This window comes from Cibotium barometz, chromosome 25 (genome assembly GCF_041138505.1).
Source record: "Cibotium barometz isolate CiBa-2024 chromosome 25, ASM4113850v1, whole genome shotgun sequence".
Lineage (NCBI taxonomy): Eukaryota > Viridiplantae > Streptophyta > Polypodiopsida > Cyatheales > Cibotiaceae > Cibotium > Cibotium barometz.
Window position 1 is genome coordinate 1,755,300 of NC_141070.1, and position 20,540 is coordinate 1,775,839.

Sequence of the window (20,540 nt, forward strand, 5' to 3'; positions counted from 1 at the left end):
CACATTAAACCTTTAGTGTAGTATTAAAATCCAAGAGTAATAACTTTTCTATTAATGTGTGGTTTGCACATTGAACAGCGGCATGTAGGAATTTCACACTAGTATGTGTAAATAAATTTACAATATTTTGAAGAAATCCCTAGCTTTATCCCTATAAGTTTATTATACTTGTTCCTGTTTCAATCATAGGCGGCTTGGGTTTGGAAGCTATCTAGATTAATGTAAATCTGCAATTACATATATGCCAACTTTTACTTAAAGGGGCAATACAATGATGCTAGCTCAACTCTAGAAGTAACTTTTATTGAAATGATACATCGCCACATTAATGATCGATGTTTTGTATAAAGGGGGATTACAATGATGCTAGCTTAACTCTAGAAGTAAAATGATGTAGTTATTTTTAAGAACTTACATTTAAATGGAGTTGTGAGGTATATGGAGATCGAAATGCATCTCCATTTCCACTAGAGTGAAGATGCTCATCATGTAGAAAGCTTGTAAACGATGTGCTCAAGAAGGTCGGCTGGAGGTTTCCTTCCTCTTGTGGAAAGCTCACCATCTCGTGCATTAATGGCATTGTAGACGTATTATTAATCACTCCTCTCTTGTTAAGGTCCATACTTTTGTCATAAGAAAAAACACTTGGAGAAAACGAGCCATCACCAAAGTCTAGCACCTCTAGTTGATGATCACTTAAGCAAAGCATTGATAGCTCATCAAAGTTGTTGCTATTGACTTGAGAAGACAATGCATCTTGAGAAGAGAATGCATCTTGTGCTTTCTCTAAGACACATTGTAAATACTTGCTTTGCACTTCTATCCTTTGTTTGAGATTTCGTTGAACCTACATCAAGGATATAAAATTGGATGTTTGTTTTTACTCGTATGGCTATGTCCAAAGATCTCTAGGATCAACAAAAGTCTAACATGCTTATGGTATGTGGAATTATGGAAATAGATGTGTGTGTGTGTGTGTGTGAGAGAGAGAGAGAGAGAGAGAGAGAGAGAGAGAGAGAGGGGAGAAAACACACTCACCTCAATTTGTTCATAGATTCTTTTGTGTGATTCCACTTGATCACCGATTTCTACCACTCCTTCCCTGCATCAATCGAAAAGTTAAGGGTGAGCATTAAGGTTGAAAAGTTAAGGTGACAGATGGCTAGTTTTGCAAAATTGCAAGCCTTTGATTACGTGAGTAGAAATTTGATCACATTCAATAGATTTTTAAGAGCTCCTTGAAGTGGCAAGGATATTTGTGCCATGGGGATTGTTCCTTTGTTGTAAACAGTGCACAGGAAAAACCGAGGTTTAATGTCAAGGTGAATGAAAAATTCCAAAAGTTAACCTTCAAATTTGAAAATAGGAGGTTTTAAAACCTACAAATTTTAAGGCATTTTAGTTATATATATATATATATATATATATATGCTTAAAACCTGTAAAATTTCAATAAAAACCTTTAAAAATTTCAAGTTTGGATCTCTTAAACAAAATATTTTCTTTTTTTTTCTTTTTTTCGAAGGTATAGGAAATTTTAGAAATACACACACCTAGCCAGATGAGGGCTTGCGAACCCATCGTACATGCTTATAATCAACCCATCAAGGGTAGATACCTAACGAGGCCCTCAAGACTTGAACACAAGACCTTGGAGTAGAGACCAACGCTCTACAAGAGGAGCTAGCACTAGTTGGTTAACCAAATGTTTTCTGTGAACACTGGTTGTAAAATGGTGTGTAATTAGTAATCAGCACGACGCCATAAATGTAAGTAGTTACTCACGGCTTTGGGATCCGTGGCGCAGCCGTATCATTGATATTAGTCTCATTTTCAGGGACCGGGACTTCACATTGTCCAGCTGAAATCCAAGGTTACGACAGTTTTTATCAACACAGACAATTCTACGCAAATTATTTATATCAATTTCAACAGCTGAGCGGAAATCTCTAAGCACCCTACCAGCTGGTGGCTCCCTCGGGTTACCCTCTAATGCTGTAGTGCCTGCGTCGCGTTGAGCCTTCTTGCCAAGCCTGTATTTCTAGTGAATTAAGCAGAGGATTAGTGGAAAGTAAGCTAGTGGTAATCCGCTTACAATTTAGTGTAACTATCGGTATCTCTACCTGGAGATGGCTTTTGAGGTGGTAGAGGGTCAGCCCTTTCACGTTCATTGCTTTCATGACAGTTTTTGGCGTGGCCTCTGCACCAGCAATGCACCACGCTGCTGAGATTCTAGAATAAACAAGTCATCAAAATAGCTAATTCTTACGATTAGTGTCTAAGACAATATTTAGAGTCTTAATTAGTACTCACTGTCGGCACCTCCAAGCTGGGTGACTGCGTCTACGAAGCGCTCATGAAGCTCGGGCGTCCAGCGGAGCCTTGGCTTTGGGTCCGGCGAGCACATGACGGCAATGTCCCCGGACAAACTAGACATCATCAACCCATGCTGATCATGCATATGAGCCGTACCTGGTTGATTCAGCTGATGGGCGCTCAGTATAAACTGATCTGCGTAATTTAAATACTGTGCCGAATTCATCTGCCATGCAACCATATCATTTAATCCCTTCATCATTATTACTTTACAACCCTTAATAACAGTGCTTAATCAAGAGCTTCGGTAGACTACGCACCCCCTCGCCCCACCACCACACCACACACACACACACACATTACTGCTCATCATCATTAATACTTCACAGCCTAATTGCACAGAAGTGGTAATCCTGGTCAAGTAACTCCTTGAATCTACCTACAAATTATTGCATAATTATTTGCACCATCAATATGTCACATCGTTCTGAGTTTCAATCAAGTTCCTAGCCTACATGCTCTATATAATAAGAGAATCAGCACGCTAGCTGTTGCATTATTTGCACCATTAATACTTCACAATCTTTCTATATCAGCTCCGAGCATGCAGGGAATAAGAGAATCAACAATCCTATGAGTTCCCTAATTATTTAAATATCTCACGCATATCTAGAAGCAATTCTATTCGATTCTGTGTAAGATGATGAATTACAAGGAGTGAGTTGAGGAATAGAGCCGATTCCAGCTTTGAAACGGTCCGTTTATTCTCAGCCAAAGCTATCAATAATACGAGAATATGGTGAAGAAGAGGGAGGGAGGGAGGGAGGGAGGAGGAGGAGGAGGAGGAGGGGGAGGAGGCCAATGATGCTTAATGTTTCTCGACGAGAAAGGAGGCAAGCTTTTCCCACCAACCCACAACATGCATTTAGGCCTTTTATTTTCGAGAGGAGTAAAAAGAAGAAGAAGGTTGGCAGTCGTCCCCACCTCTTTTGCCCCTTTTGCTTTTTTAATCAATGTTGCCAAAAGAGACGGTCCCATCTCCCATGGTGGCGTTCTCAAGATGGCATCTTTCTCTCCCAATCACACGTAGTGGGATGCACCACAGAGAGCACCCCATGCTTACCATACTAATGAGCATCTTCAATCCCTCAAGATGTCGGCAAGAGAGTCCTTCTTGGTCCTTTAGGTATGCCCTCTATCTACTTTTACATGCCTCCATTGCATCCATCAAAAATACACGTTCCGTGGATTGAGCAAAATGCTAACACTCATTATCATGGTTTTTAATATTGGCTAGGTTTCCACCTTTTCAAATCTCCATCCTCTCACTCTCATAAAATACTCGGCAAAGAGTCCATCATATCAGTTATTTCCCCACTTCCCCCCTTCTCTCAACATAATCATTACCTTCTATATCATATTGCCATCATGCATGTTTGTCAATATTCATTTCACTTTCCCTTACTAGTCCACGGTTGCGTCTTAAGTAAGCGATTCATAGTTAAAGCTCAATTGTCATTTCGCATAGTAGTTCTTTGGACTTTATCTCTTGCCAGCTCTATAGAAAATAAATGGATGGCTTCAATTTCTAAACATGAGAGAAATACAAAGATTCTTTTGGTTCATGCCTTTGAGAGTGGATAGTTTATGAGGGCGCCGCACATGCGTAACCACCTAATGCATACATATGAAATCAATGTATACATCTATGTGTAACCACCTAATGTATACATATAAAGCCAATGTATACATCTATGTGTAACCACCTAATGTATACATATAAAACCAATGTATACATCTATCCTTAATAGTGTAGACACATAAGAACAAAAAGGTTGATATGGGCATCTTATGAATAATAAAACAACTACTATGATGAGCTAAAGGTATTATCTACTAACATAGTTCATTATGATTATTTATTAGAATGAAAAGGTTGATTTCGGCATCTTATGAATGATAAAACAACTACTATGAAGCATTAAAGGCATCGTCTAACATGCTTCAGTATGTTTATTACAACATTTCTTACAATGCTTCTTCTTGTTTTTAATCCTTCAATTTATCTTTCATCAATCCATGCTATTATATTAACTTTGATAGAAACAAAACTGCAAAAGCTCACTCACTCAATGTTCACAGATTAAAGAGAGCATAAGGAAGAGAGATAGTGTAGAAGGCTAGATCACTTGGAGCAATAGCTCAAGGTACACTGAAGTACAAAAATGAATAGAAACCCTAAATTGAGGATGAGGGTGCTAACCTTAAGGTTCCTGTTCCCACCTGGATGGCCATGGGGAAAAACCTAGTGGGAAAAAAGTGCCCATGGCAGAAGCACATGGCCTCATAGTGTAGTACTACCAAATATCTAACAAACCTCCCTGTAGTACAAATGCGAGGTTTCCAGAGATTGCAGATCAATCTCAAAAAGAGAAGAGTCTCAAAGCTTTACCGAATGCCTAAAACTTTTCACATGTTAGTGAAAAATATGTCACGTTGTCATGTGTACCATAATAGATCAATTGATCTCTCTAGCATCATGGAGTCTCTCTCTAATATAGTGATAATGCACTTCAATGTGCTTGATCCTGGCACATTAAAGTGCATGGTCCTAGCACTTCAATGGAGTCTCTCTTTAACATAGTGATAATGCACCACTTTAATGTGCTTCGTCTTGGCACATTAAAGTGCATGGTCCTAGCATTTCAATGGAGTTTCTCTCTAACATAGTGATAATGCACTTCAATGTAGTTGGTCCTAGGCTCTAGCACATCATGGAGTCTCTCTCTAACATAGTGATAATGCACTTCAATGTGCTTGGTCATGGCATGAAAGACATGGTGCTTTGTAACTACCATTGTACTCTGACTATCAGTGAGAATGGGAGTAGAGGTGTCTAAAGGGACACAAATATCTCTCATCAATCTTCTTAACCGTACACATTCAACTATCATAATGAATACTACTTTGTATTCAACTTCACAAGAGGATGTTGCCATAGTTGGTGGTTTCTTGCTATGTAGGAATTGCCAAGAAAGAAACAATTTCTAGATGTGGAATATCGTGTATCATAATCTCTTGCCTGATTGGAATCACTAAAGGACTGTAGTTGTAAATCACCCCCTTGGCGTAGAGTAATCTAAGTTCTTGAGTGCCTTGCAAGTTTCAAAAGATACATTTAACTGCCTTCCAATGCTTGGTGCCTAGCTAATACATGTTATGACAGGATGCTTGGTCGAGCCAGTATCCACCCAATGTATGCTTAGACTAGCCTAGATAAGGTTAGACAATAAGTGGGTGCCTAATGAGTCATTAGGTGTGCATGCCTAAACTTATAGCTCTCTTGTATATAAGTGATTTTCTCAAATGAGAAAGGGACATTCCCTTGAGTGTTAATTGACAGTGTGCTCTTGATCCTTGTGCTCTAGCTCTCTACCCTATCCTCTTGCCCTTTTGGTAGTGCTTGTGTGCTAGTGAGAGTGTGTGAGTGAGTGAGAGAGAGAGGGCTACTGTCTTTGCATGGTGGAGCATGGTCTTGCAACACTTGGGAGTTCCAAGCTCTACATGGACAACTCTTATGGTGAAACCGAGAGGTAGGTCTTCTCAAGTGCTAGCTAGCATCTATACTCCTATGAGATGGCAAGGGTAACCAGCCAGGTTCCCAATGACATATGAAAGGTAAGATCTCTTGACTTGGTTAGCTCCTTGAGCTAGTGAGTGTGGGGCTTTCCATTGGCACTGCTGTGCCAAGGAGCATGATTACTTTTTCTTGGTGTGTTTGTGTAGACTGTTGTGTAGGGCTTGTTTTCTTTGTTCTAATTCAGTGAAAGATCTAGTGTTGGCTTCTTTTCTTGTTGCATTTAGAGGAAGATCTGGCATGTGAGTTTAATCGGTTCAATGAAAAAAATTTGGTTGGATTTGACCTACAGTAGGATAAGGTTTGGTTTGACTTTTGGTTGAATATGATTTGTAGTATTTAGGATAAGATTTAGGATAAGAATTGTGTGATGTTTGGTTATTTATTGGTGTGTTTTTAGGGCTTTTAATCCCTTTCCATCATTACTTAGTGTTTTCAAGTTTAGGGTTAGTATTTAATGAGTTAATATTGTTAGTTACTATTAGAATTATTGTTAGTTAGTTAGTATTATTATTATTAGTACTAACTAGTGTTAGTAATAAGTTAGTGTTAATCACTAGGTTAATTAGGTTAGGCTATAGCTCATTAGTGTTAATCACTAGGTTAGTTAGGCTAGGCTATAGTTAAACTAACTAACTCGATTAAACTAACCTAACTAGGATAAAGCTAGGTTAGTTTAAGTGAGTACACATTCAACTATCACAATGAATACCACTTTGTATTCCACTTCAAAAGATGATGTTGCCACAGTTAATGGTTTCTTGCTATGTAGAAATTACCAACAAAGAAACAATTTCTAGATGTGGATTGTCCTGTATCGTAATTGCTTGCTTGATTGGAATCATTAAAGGAATGTAGTTGTAAATCACCCCCTTGGCGTAGAGTAAGCTAAGTTCTTGAGTGCCTTGCAAGTATCAAAAGATATGTTTAACTGCCTTGCCAATGCTTCGTGCGCCTAGCCAATACATGAACTTTGAAAGTTACAACACATCATACTGGATGCATGGTCATGATTACACAAATATATTAGGCATCCAATAACTTGATCATAAGTGGTTATGTCGAATGATCACCGAAATCCTACAAACTAAGTTTTAGACTAGGTTCCATTGGTTTAGGAATCAGTTTGTAACTTTCCATGTTGAACCTCTTGCATAGTTCCTTGATGTACTTTGACTGCTTTTAATGACTATATCATCATCTTGCTGTATAAACTGGATACCCAATTAGTAGTGCAAAAGACTAAGTCTGACATCTCAAAATTTGATTCAAGATTATCCTTCAAGGCTATAATGAAATCCTCATCATGATTTTTTTGGTACCAAGCTTTTGGAGCCTGTTTCAAACCATATGAAGCTTTATTAAGTTTGCATATCTTCTGTTCTTGCTGGGCTCACATAAACTTCTTAGAACAAGTCACCATTTAAAAATGCTATTTCGATATCCATTTGGTGCACTTTCCATCCATGATGGACTGTCAAAGCTATAACAAATCGGATAGTGGTCATATAAAAGTTTCATCATAATCAGTCGCTTTCTATTGGCAATAACCTTTTGCAACAAGTGGTCTTGAATCTGTCAGTAGATCTATTTACCTTTCTCTTGACTTTGAAAACCCACTTAGTACTAATAGCTTTCTTGCCAAGTGCTAGATCCACTAAATCCCAATTACTATTATTTTAAATCAAATGGATTTCATCGTACATAGCTTTCACCCAATTTGGATATTCTTGAGCCTCTTCAAAAAACTTAGGTTCATTTACATCATGTAGAGAACTAAGAAATTCAAACTCAACAATATCTATTTAATAAGTGGTTCGAGCAGCACTGGATCAGTTTCTACGCTACAAAAAAGTAGACAATTTGCTATCCTGCAAGGTACTCCTAACCCATCTTGGCATAACCCTAGATCTGTTAACTACCGATCTTTTAGTATTTACTGTATCTTATAGCTGCTGGTCCATCAATTTATCGAATTTGCATAGGCATGCTTATTAAACTCTATCAATGTAAAGATAGAATCCTCTGCAAAAACAACATCTCTACTGACAATAATCTTCTTAGTGGAAGTATTGTAGAAGAGTAGTTTCTCTTATAGTATATACTCTGATTTGTTTAGTTTTATGGTTGTAGAGAAGAGAAGAAGATAGAAGAAAATGTAGCCATACATCTCTCTCTTGTATCTTACTCTCTCTTGTGTGTATGTGTTTGCTTATAAGGAATTCAAGCTCTCCCTCTCCCATAGATTCTCTTTATGGTATCACAGCTTTAATTCACGTGAGCTAAGGAGGTAAATAAGAGGAAAGAATAAGGAAAGCAAGGAAGCAGTACATAGGTAAGGGTATTTTTGTCTCTTTCTCTCTTTGATTTTGGAGCAACACTGTTGGTAGCAATGAGTGCTACAGGCATATATGGAAGTCATTGTCTTAGCGAGGCATCCTCTTGGATGAGGGAAGAATATCATATTATGTATAGTTTGACAAGTTAACTTAATTTTAGCATGTTTTCATGCAATTCAGACATGTTTTGGGCCCCATTTTAGCTCTGCAAGTTTTCTACAGGAACTCTTGAAGTGTCAATTTTGACTATATATGCCCAATTTCTTGTTCGATGTGAAGCTACAGTAGAAATTTGGTTGTAGGTTGGTCTATGCAGAGAATCTAAGTGTTATAGGTGTTAGTGGATACATGTATGTTTATGTGACTAGTTCATGTACAATAGCATTACAATAGGTTTACAATACCGCTATTGAAGATTATAGATTTTATGCAAGTGCATAACTTTTTTTTACAAGCATTGTTTTGTAAGTTGTCAAAGTAAAGATATCTAATAGCTTGTCATAGATTGTGAGTGACAAGATGGATAAGAATAATTTCCAAGCATGGAATTTTAGGATGACCAATTTCTTAAAGAGAAAAGGATATTGGGAGTATATCACAAGTGATAAAAAAGAGATAGAGATTGGTGAAGAAAATCCCACCCTTCAAAAAGTGCATATATATAAAGCAAGACATGAAAGAGCCAGAAAGTTACTATATTACTTTGTCAATCTATCTTTGTGATAGATTCTATAAAATTGTGCATATACAAGATGCGAAAAACACCTAAGGAGGCTTGGGATGCCTTGGTGAAGATGGACAACACAAACACCTAAGCTCGAAAGATGCAACTAAAGCAAGAGCTACACGATGTGATGAGAGAAAAACTGAGTATAAATGATTACTCACTGAAGGTTAAAGGGCTATAGACGTCCTTGCTTCTATTGTAGATGATGATGATATGGTCTCTATGATCTTGAATAGTCTTGGAAAAGAATACAATCAATTTCAGACCTTCATTGGAGTTCGAGACCTTTCTTGATTTTCAAGATTTGATTACTCTCCTCATCTCTGTGAAGAAATGAATATTAGGGGAGGTTCACTCTTTCAAAATGCAAATGAGCTATGCCTTTTACTCAGATACAAGTAGAGGCACAGACATGTCATCATGTAGTCTAAGGACGAGGTGGTGATCAATTTAAAAATCAAAACCAGTAGCAGCACAATAAAAAAAAGAAAATCAATCTCATACTAGCATCAATAATCTTCTTAGTGGGAGGACTATAGAGACATTTTCCCAGCACTCTAATTATCAACTCAAGGTTAACATGGACCATCGATATCATCAATAATGCACACACCTATATCTACAACAATAACAAGATTAATGGAAGTGTACATTGGTTACAAGTGGAGATGTGAGCCATATACAACGAGCCAAGAGCTTGCACAAGAAGTGCAGAGTCATAAAAGGATGTACACACATAATGGGGATATCGTAAAAGATCCTTGTCCACCCTCACTTACGTGATATCAACCTAAGCGAGAATTAATGAACTTGTTCCAAGCATTGTATTTCTTGCATAATTATTTTTAATGATGTACTCAAGAGATGACTAAGCCAGATGAAAGAGCCAACATCCACCCAATGTATGCTTAGACTAGCCTAGATAAGGTTAGACAATAAGTGGGTGCCCAATGAGTTATTAGGTGTGCATGCCTAAACTTATAGCTCTATTGTAAGTGAATTTCTCAAATAAGAAAGGGACATTCCCTTGAGTGTTGATGTAGAGTGTGCTCTTGCTCCTTGTGCTCTAGCTCTCTAACCTATCCTCTTGCCCTTTTGGTAGTGCTTGTGTGCTAGTGAGAGTTTGTGAGTGAGAGAGAGAGAGAGAGAGGGGCTACTATCTTTGCATGGTGGAGCATGGTCTTGCAACACTTGGGAGTTCCAAGATCCACATGGACAACTCTTATGGTGAAACTGAGAGGCAGGTCTTCTCAAGTGCTAGCTAGCATCTTTACTTCTATGAGATGGCAAGGGTAAGCAGCCAGGTTCCCATTGACACGTGAAAGGTAAGATATCTTCCCTTGGTTAGCTTTGAGCTAGTGAGTGTGGTGGGTTTGGGCTTTCCATCAGCACTGCTGCCAAGGAGCATGATTACCTTTTCTTAGTGTGTTTGTATAGGGCTTGTTTTCTTTGTTATAATTCAGTGAAAGATCTGGTGTTGGCTTGTTTTCTTGTTGCATTTAGTGGAAGATATGGTGTTGGCTTGTTTTCTTTTTGCATTTAGTGGAAGATCTGGTGTGTGGGTTTAATCAGTTCAATGAAAGACAATTGGTTGGATTTGACCTAGAGTAGGATAAGGTTTGGTTTGATTTTTGGTTGAATTTGCTTTGTAGTATTTAGGAGAAGGTTTAGGATAAGAATTGTGTGATTTTTGGTTATTTACTGGTGTGTTTTTAGGGTTTTTAATCCCTTTTCATCATTAGTTAGTGTTTTCAAGTTTAGGGTTAAATGTGTTAGTATTGTTAGTTACTATTAGGATTATTGTTAGTTAGTATGATTATTATTAGTAGTACTAACTAATATTAGTAATAATAAGTTAGTGTTAATAGTAGTTAGTGTTAAATCATTAGGTTAGTTAGGTTAGGCTATAGTTCATTAGTGTTAATCACTAGGTTAGTTAGGCTAGGCTACTAACTAGCTCGATTAAACTAACTAGGATAAAGGTAGGTTAGTTTAAGTGAAGAAGCAGATAGTCGGCTGGCACACAGGCATGCTTGTCTCTCTTGTCTATATCTGGCTACCATGCTGGTGCATAGGCATGCTTTTGCCTCTACACGGTGCTCCTTTCCTATTGGCAGCATTGGCTGCTCGTGGTGCGCACAGACCAGCAGGAACCTCTACTGCATGTGCCTAGGCTCTCCACCTCCTAGGCACACAAACCTCACACTCGTGGGGTGCATCCCTCAAAAAAGTGCCGCCTATGCCTTTGTAATCCTATTGCTAGTGTGGATGCCTCTATAATTGGATGTACCGATAAGAGTCCCTTAGGAGGACTAAGTGCCATGGGGTCTTAAAGACCCTTGTCATGTGACATCAATGGATGGCATTGATCAAAATTGTGATGCCTTTTTTGGACCATTGGATAAAATAAACTAGGTCCAGTAAACTAGGGCTAGTAAACTAGGGGTGAAAAACATGGAATATAATGGCTTGAAACCGCATGGTTTTGTTGCTTGAAGGTATAGTGTAGTGGTAAGATGTTTCCAATGGTGTCCCAAGATCTTGAGTTCAAAGCCTATTTTGCACATAATATCTTGCTCCAAAATTTTTGAAGTTCGAAACCCAAATTCAACCTCATTCCATGATGTAAACTAGGAAGTAAACTATGCCCGCTTAGTAAACTAGGAAGTAGAATATGATTGCTTAGTTAAATAGGACGTAAACTATGCCCATTTAGTAAACTAGGAAGTAAACTATGATCTCTTAGTAACCTAGTTTACTGGCCCTAGTTTATTGGACCTAGTTTACTTTATCCGATGGCCCAAAAAGGTGTCACGATTTTTGATCAATGCAATCCATTGATGTCACCTGACAAGGGTCTTAATACCCCATGACACTTAGTCCTGAGGTGATGGTGTTTGCAATTGTGCCTTTGCTACATGTATGCCTCTACAATCAGCTCCTTTCCTATTGGTGCCTATTATGATGCCTCATCTTTTGCCTATTTCTTCTCTTATTGGCCCTTTCAATTGGTGCCGACTACTAACACCCTCCTCAACTACATCATCAAAATTCTAGCAAAACATGGTCTACTCATTGGTGATCTCATGGATTACAATAATAGTGATTTTGATGGAGGTATTGGCTTTTAAATGGTAAGGGAGCTAATGATGTTATGATACATTCAACATAGTTGGGCACTACATGGCGCGAGGCACTATAAGTGTGAGCCAACTTTTTAAGGCATGGCCAGCTCTATGGGGCTTGGCAAGTCCAACAAACAAGGATAACAGTAAGGGGTTACATGGCAAAGCCAAGGTAGAAAATGACACAGGAAAGAGTGAAGAGAAGGGGGTGCAGAGAAGGAGAAAGCAATAGAACATGTTTTTTTCTTTCTCTCTCCTTCTTAATATCTTTCTCTTTCCTTCTCTCTGCAAGATGGATGGAGGATTAATGAATCTTGATTTCAACTACCTTACTAATCAAGGATTATCCCCATTGCCTTGAGAGTATCTGAGATTAGGACTTCATTCCTCTTTTATTCACTTTATATCCCCCCTCTAACCTTTCTCTATTTTTTTCAACCAATGATTTGATGATTATCTTAAGAATGGTAAAACAAAGAGGACTAGAGTGTGTCTCCCATTAATTTCTCTAAAAGTTGGTGCTATAGTACATTGCATTGATACCTAGCTTCACATAATTCTCACAAACATGAGCTTCATGCCTCTTCGCCTCCTTTGTGTTGCTTCTGAGGTGTGGGTCCCTTTTGTCCTTTCACTTCCAGCTGTGGGATTTTTGGTGTGAGCCTCATATCTCTCAGCCTTCTTAGTTTTTCACACAAGGTGTGATCCTCATGCTCCCAAATCCACTATGGTTCTTTGGGATGATGCCCTAATAGTTCTACTTGTTGGGTGTTACTAAGTGGGGTTATGCCATCAAGTCTCAGCCTCCTCCTCAATGGGGCTCTTCAAGTGCGAGCTTCATGAGCCTCAGGCGGCGTGAACCTTCACGGTGTGCGCTTCATAAGTTGAGCCTCACGGGCATGACCCTTAACGGTGTGAGCTTCACAAGCATGAGCCTCACGGGCATGAACCTTCACAAAGTTTTCCAAGTGCATAGTATATTCATAGATGCTTCACAAACACAGATCCACCATCATAGTACTCACTTGAGCTTCACTCACATCCATTATTGTGAGGTCCCCGCCCGCCTGCTCCGGGGCTCCTCCCGACGGCGGAAGTGGCATCAGCCTCCCGCGCGTGGGGTGGGAGTCCTGCACACTCGAGGCCTTGCTCGAGAATGTCCGGGACGAGAGGCTAGCCTGGGGGGCGGTCCCTCCGAGATCGGGCCTGGAAGACTCCCCTCGCTCGAAAGACACGGGCGATTTCGCCCACAGGAAGGTGAAAAATCTTTTAACTAGGAGATTACTCTAACGAGTCAAGTCTTGACTAAATTAAACTGATTTGACCAAGCCTGAAGTCACATGGTCAGATCAACAAGAGACTTGCACTTGGTCCATGGAATCACCGCTTTTTTCCTCATTTCGGAGGCACAGCTGATGATCCCTTCCCACAGAACAAGGTCTTCTCATCAGAATTTAAACTGATTAACGTAACTAATCGTATCTAGTTGTTTCTCAGGAATCCTCCGATCCAGCCATTTGGCCAATGGGTTAGCCAACCACCTGCGACCACCACTGAATTGGTGGGATTTCTTTATAAAGTATTGATTTGATTTTTCCCCAGGTACCGAGGATAAGAGTTCCCAGCCCCCCTAGCAGGCGATTCATACAAAAATCAAATAGGCACACCACATACACACCCAATATGAAATTGCCATTTATAACAGATTCGACTGGCTTTAAGACAATCCTTGAATAAAATCATAATATTTTCGATCATCATTTTCCAAAATTCCAAGTCCATTGTATTACATAAATGCATCATCTGAACTCTCCGTTGATGACTAGCTGGCCAACGAGATCCAATATCAAATTTTTGTTCCCAAAAACCTTTCTTTTTTGTCCATCAGATATCTTCCTCGATGTACGCCTGGGTGTCCTAGCAACTGTGAGCCCGTGCATCGCCTGGTCAGAACCCTCTAGGATCCTCCTTAGGTGTCCTAGCACTTCACTCAGGGACCGCTTCGTCAGCCCTCGCCCATCGTACCAGAAACACACCATTTTAATCGTACCGAGGCTGGCGACAGGCTTTGTTGTGGGCGACGTCCCTTAACGACTCCCCGCCACATCTGTTCCAAACGAAACTCCTTTAGAAAAACATAAGCCAAATGCTTCCTCCAGCATTCTAGCGCAAACAGTCCTTTGAATGAAAAACATAGTTTCCAATGCAAGTGAGATTCCAGTTTGAGATTGGTTCCAAAGACCCTTTTTCCAATAATTCCTAGTTTCATAATGAGGATCCTTGATCTCTCATGAGGGTAATCTACTCGTCATTTTATCCATTTAACTAGATTCTTGGTGAGATTGGTCAGGAAAAAACTAGATGAGTTTTGGTAGTCTATTCTTTGGATTTAGTAGCTGGAATTGGTCACGAAGTTTTTGTCTGAATTAGTTCGAGAGAAGGATAATCAGGTTTACTGTCTGACCTCATGTAGTCTAACTAAATTCATTCAGTTTGGTTCTACCAGGATTACTTTCAACTAAACATCTAGTTTTTGGGTAAATATCCATTTAGTGATTTAACCAATTCAATTATCCAAGATTTTCTTTTTTCCACATTAATTCTCAACCTTAATTCATTAGGTAGAATTATGATGGAAATTCATCTTTTGACATTAGAATTTAATTCAAATCCATCTCTTCTCAATTATCATGGAAATTCATCTTTTAACTAAAATATCAATACCTATTTTTTTGAATAAACTTGAAATCCTTCTTTTTCTCATTTCAATGAGTGCAATCCAATTATCATGGGAATTCCTCTTTTCCCTAAATTAAATCTATTAAAATTTTTCTAAAAATTACATAAAAATAACCATTAATTCCTTTAAGCTAAAAATTCTACTTTTTTCATCTAAACATTTGAATTCCAATATAGTAGGAATTCCTCTTTTATCATTTAAACTTATCTATGCAAAAAAATAAATTTAATTAAATTTTTCTCTTAAAATTTAAATAAAAATCTCTATTAATTACTTTACACTAGGAATTACACTTTCTTCATTTAATTAATTGGATTCCAATATGGTGGGAATTCCTCTTTCATCATAAAAATTTATCGATACAAAAAGATAAATTTAACTATATTTTCTCTTAAAAATTAAATAAAAATCATCATTCATTTCTTTGCACTAGGAATTATACTTTCCTTATTTAAATATTTGAATTTCAATGTGGTGGGAATTCCTCTTTTATCATAAAAGGTTATCTATACAAAAAGATAAATTTAACTAAAATCTTTCATAAATTATACATTATTTTAGCATTCCAATTTTATTCTCTAAATCATTGGAATACAAGGATATCCAATGTCTTGGGGATTACTCTTTTAACATAAAAATAAATTACTAAAAATTTCTCTTTTTTCTAATTTACTAACTATGCATAATCATAAAAATAAATTTCTTCATGATTACAATGAGAATCATTCAATTAATCTAGGATGATAATTCTTAGAATATGGTAGGAAGTCCTCTTTTCATATTATGAATGAAAATGTTTTATGTGTTTATTTTACAGAAATTTTGCCATAGCTCTGCTGTCTGCTATTACTGATAATTCTTAATTTAATTGAGAGAATGAAGTTTAATATGATTAGTATGATTATAATGACCACTAATTGGATCATTATCCAATTATGGATTGATTCATAATTTCTCTATGAAATAGATATCATAAAAGCATTAAAAAGCCATTATTTTGGCCTCCAATTAGACAAGCATAAAAACTATTTTTGGATTAGAGAAATGCTTCATTTGGATTGAGAATAGGTCATAGGTAGGAATGACCTTTCTTTTGGGGGAGAGAGAAAAATGCTTAAAAACCATTAAAATTAAACATAAATGAAAATTTTTGTGTTTCTTTATTACAATACATTAAAGCATTTCAATAATGTTCAAAAGCCATTCAAATTAAAGCTTCTCAAGCTTGAGAGGGGTTGAGAAGAAAGAAACATTTAGAAATTATAGAAAAAAGACCATAATTCACTCTTTACCTCCTAAAATGCTTGATTCTTTAGTCTCACTGTAGATGCCCCTAACCAATCAATTGGTTTGGTATGTCCTAGGAGTCACCAAGGAAGATTGAAGAGAGAGAGAAGCTCCAATCTCTTCAATTTTGTAGAGGTTTTTAGAGGATAATAGAAATTAAGCTTAGTTTAGAGTAATCCCGGCATAGTTTAGTTCACAGATAATAATACAAAGGAATGAGGGTTTATTTATAGGAGAGGGAGGCCACTAACTGAGTCCAACTGAGTTCTAGAGATTTCCAGCTTCAGTTTGGCTGAATTTGGACAAGTTTTGGACCAGTTTGGCTCCCTTTTTTATTTGGTTTGATTTAGGAGAGAGGAGAGATAAAAATATCTTATTATTTTTGAGTTTTAAACTCATCCAAGCATGTGAAATAGGTGCCTCCTTGAAGGTCTCCCTTTTCCTTACACATGTGTCAAAAATGAATGATTACTCCAAAATATCTCATTTTTTTATTAATACACCATAATTTTTAACTAATAAACCTAGTACTTGGTCAACTCTTCATCTTATGTGAAAATTTACTCATTTTTGGGTATTTTCTTTTGTTCTTTGGATTTATCTTGTCCCAACACTTGGATTAATCTTATTGGTCCATAGGAACCTTAATTGGACCATAATCAAAAAATTTTCAAAAATCTGGACCCTTAGGCTAAGGTCTTCTGAATCAATTTTAATTAATTCTAGTTGTACCTTGGAAAATCTATTTTGATTTTTAGGGAAACATTTTTTTGACATTTGAAGAATTTATTTATCCAAAAATATCTCAATTTTGATTTACCACTCTCTAGAATTTTTTTATCTCACTATGCAAAACAAGAAAAAACGATATTTTCTTGTATTCAGAATCATAGAATGATTACAAGGGATTGAAGTAGAGGCTTATTTGATATTCAGGCTGAGGAGGAATCTTACATCCTCTCCCACTTGAAAAACGCGAGATGTCCTTATCTCGCAAAGTGAGGGTAATCCTTTGCCAACTCTTCTTCTTTCTCCCAGGTGGCGTCTTCTAAAGGGAAGAACTTCCACTTTACTAAGAATTCTCTGAGGACTCTACTCCTGAGAATCTTCTCCCAAACGTTAAGGATTTCATTAGGTTGGAGTACGATTTGGCCTTGAGTCAGAGAGATCAATTGCTCAGCATCAAGCACATGATTTGGGCTAGATACATACTTCTTAAGCAAACTGACATGGAATACATCATGTACCTTGAGATGGGGAGGCAAATGAAGTTTGTAGGCTAGATTGCCCACTTTCTTTATGACAGTATACGGCCCAGAGTATCTGGGAGAGAGCTTCTTGTACTTCCTGAAGAGGATAAGGAACTTCTTTTTGGTCGTACTCAAATGAAGACCATATCTGATTCTTCAAATTCTCTCTCGGATCTCTTTTTATCTGCATACTGCTTTTGCCTGTCTTGGGCTGCCTTTATATCTTTACGGATTAATTGCATCTGCTGGTCCATGTCATCAAGCATTTATTTGGACATTTTGACTCTGATCAATGGGTCATATCAAGTCAATGGTGTAAGGCAATCTTGTCCATACAAAGCTTTGAAAGGACTCATCCCAATGGTCCGATGATAAGAAGCATTGTAAGCGAATTCGACTAGATGCAAATGACTTAACCACTTCTTGGGTTCCCTACTGCAGCATGACCGAAGGATATCTTCAATTACTTGATTCACCCTTTCCGTCTAACCATCTGTTTTGGGGTGGTAGGCTGTTGTGCTGAGATCCAAGAAAGTTCCTACTACTTCAAAGAATGCAGTCCAAAATTTTGATGTGAATTTGGGATCTCGATCACTTACTATCCTCCTGGGTAAACCATGCAATCTGAAGATGTCCTTAAGGAAAACTCTGGCAGCAACATCCACTGCAGAGTATGTTTCTTTCACTGGAATCAGATGGGCAACTTTGGTTAGCTTGTCAACTACCACAAAAATGGAGTTGTAACCTGATTGCACTGAAGGTAATCGAGTGACAAAGTCCATACTTATGCATTCCCACTTCATCTGTGGAATGTCTAGAGGCTGTAGTTTCCCTGGCATCTTGACTCTCTCTGCCTTGACTCTTTGGCACATTAAGCATTTCCTTACATGATCAAGTACATCCTTTTTGAGTCCTGGCCAGAAGAAGCTTTTCTTCACAGACATATAGGTTTTTATAAACCCTGGATGTCCAGCTATCAGGCTATCATGGGCTTCTCTCAGAATTCTTCCCTTTATTTCCGCATCATTGGGGATACATAGCCGATTATTATAATACATGCATCCTTCATCCAGTTTGTATCCAAGAACTCGACTCATTTCCTGAGGAGTCTTGCTTTCTTGCATCAGAAGGGTAGCAATAGGGTCAAAGAATTTGTCCTGCATGAATTTCTCCTTTGCTTCATTGATCAATGGATTTGACACCACTGTAATTGCAAGCAAGGAGGCTTTTCTGTTGAGCGCATCTACAACAACATTTTCTTTCCCCGGCCGATACTTTATTTCCTTTGATGATCTGTCACATCAAGGTAAATCTTTGTCCCAAAAGATAATGTCTCGACAACTTCAGAGCATAGACTACTGAGAGTAACTCCAAGTCATGGACGGCATAATTCCTCTCATGTGTTCTGAGTTTTTTGGACTCATAGGCTAGTGGATGACCTTCTTGCATTAGAGCACTGCCTAAGGCAAATCCAGTGGCATCAGTAATAACTACCTCAAAGGGTTTGGTAAAATCTGGCAATTTAAGGACAGGGTTGGTTACTAAGGCTGTCTTCAGCTTGTCAAAGGCACTTTGACACATTGCAGTCCACTGAAAAAGTGTACTTTTCTTGAGAAGGTTAGTTAAAGGGGATACTATCTAAGCATACCTAGGTATAAAGATCCTATACCATCCGGTTAAACCTAGGAATCCTCTGACTTCCTTTACTGACTTGGGTTCTGGCCATTCAACTACTGCTTGGATCTTTGCGAGGTCAAGAGAAATCCTATCCTTTGACACTATGAATCCCAAGTATTCCACATGGTCAACAGAGAAGGAACACTTGCTCTTCTTTGTAAAGAGTTGGTGTTTCCTTAGGATTTCCAGGACTTTGCGCACATGATCTTCATGGTTTGCAGCATTCTTCGAGTATACTAAGATATCTTCAAAGAAGACAAGAACAAAATCATCCAAGTATTCTCTAAGAATATCTTGCATAAGACGATTGAATGTCGTCGGGGCATTAGTTAATCCAAATGGCATGACTGTGAACTCATAATGCCCATAGCGAGTACTGAATGCTATCTTTGGGATGTCTTGCTCCTTGATTCTCATCTGGTAGCACCCGGATTTGAGATCTATCTTTGTAAACATTTGGGTACCACTTAATTGATCCAGAAGTTCATCAATCCTAGGAATAGGATACTTATTCTTAATTTTGTTAATTGATTCAGTCCTCTATAGTCAATATAGAGTCTTAACGTTCCATCTTTCTTCTTTTGAAAGAGAATGGGTGCACCCCAAGGTGAGACACATGGTCTGATGAATCCCTGGTCTAATAGTTGTCTTAACTACTCCTTAAGTTCTATGGCTTTAGGGACTGGCATTTTGTATGCACGCTGGGCTACCGGCTGAGCTCCGGGTGTTAATTCGATCTCATGATGTACTTCACGAGACAGAGGCATCTCAGTCAGCTCTTTAGAAAATACATCTGCATACTCACTTAACCACTCTGGTTCTTTAGCCTTGCATTTTATGTCTATCGGATTCATTTTTACGACATACACAGCTTGCCTTTTTCTGAGCCCTTTTAATAATTTGGAAGCCTTGACTGATTGTTGCAGCACTGGGGATCCGAAAATTCCAATTCCTTGAACTTTATTCCCGTGAAGGTCTAGGAAAGAGATGGTTCCTTTGTGACAATGAATGTCAACCTGATTCTTTTGGAGCCAATCCATTCCAAGGATTCCATCATATATTCCCACGGGTAGGACTCTGAGAACTGGCACTCTATTACGTTCCCATCTAAGCTAAATTGAATAAGGTCAATCTCAAGGTGAGTGAAAAGAATCTTCCCACCACACTGGCTAATTCCACTTGCATAGGTTTTCCTGATTTTTGATTTAGGACTAATTTACGCAGACATCCTGGGGATATAAAAGAATGAAGTACTGCCTGAATCAATCAAAAGCTTGAATTTCTCACCCTGGTACTCTGCTAGAGTCTGGAGAACTGAGAATTGACGGTTACTCCCCTGATGCTCAATTGCATAGATCTCTCCTTTCTCTTCCTCCACTTCCTCAGCTATGGTGACTGCTCTGGCTGCTGCAGTCTGAGGTGGAACTCTCTCTTTTTGGTTA

At 38.2% G+C, this 20,540-nt stretch overlaps 1 protein-coding gene across 4 annotated transcripts; it reads right to left on the minus strand.

The window, feature by feature from the left end:
• Positions 1-287: 287 nt before the first annotated feature.
• LOC147624143 (protein PHR1-LIKE 2-like) lies at positions 288-3,222 on the minus strand. Of its 4 annotated transcripts, none has more exons than XM_086819881.1 (7): positions 3,029-3,222; positions 2,314-2,542; positions 2,124-2,200; positions 1,963-2,041; positions 1,786-1,861; positions 1,039-1,102; positions 288-847 (listed from the first exon to the last, which is right to left on the minus strand). In XM_086819881.1, the coding sequence occupies exons 2-7, from the start codon at positions 2,540-2,542 to the stop codon at positions 404-406; spliced, it is 969 nt and encodes a 322-aa protein (XP_086676007.1). In that variant the 5' UTR covers positions 3,029-3,222; the 3' UTR covers positions 288-403. The 4 variants fall into 4 exon arrangements, with proteins under 4 accessions (XP_086676007.1, XP_086676010.1, XP_086676008.1 ...); XM_086819884.1 differs by having other exon boundaries at positions 2,323-2,542; positions 3,029-3,187; XM_086819882.1 differs by lacking the exon at positions 3,029-3,222 and adding an exon at positions 2,756-2,972.
• Positions 3,223-20,540: the final 17,318 nt, after the last annotated feature.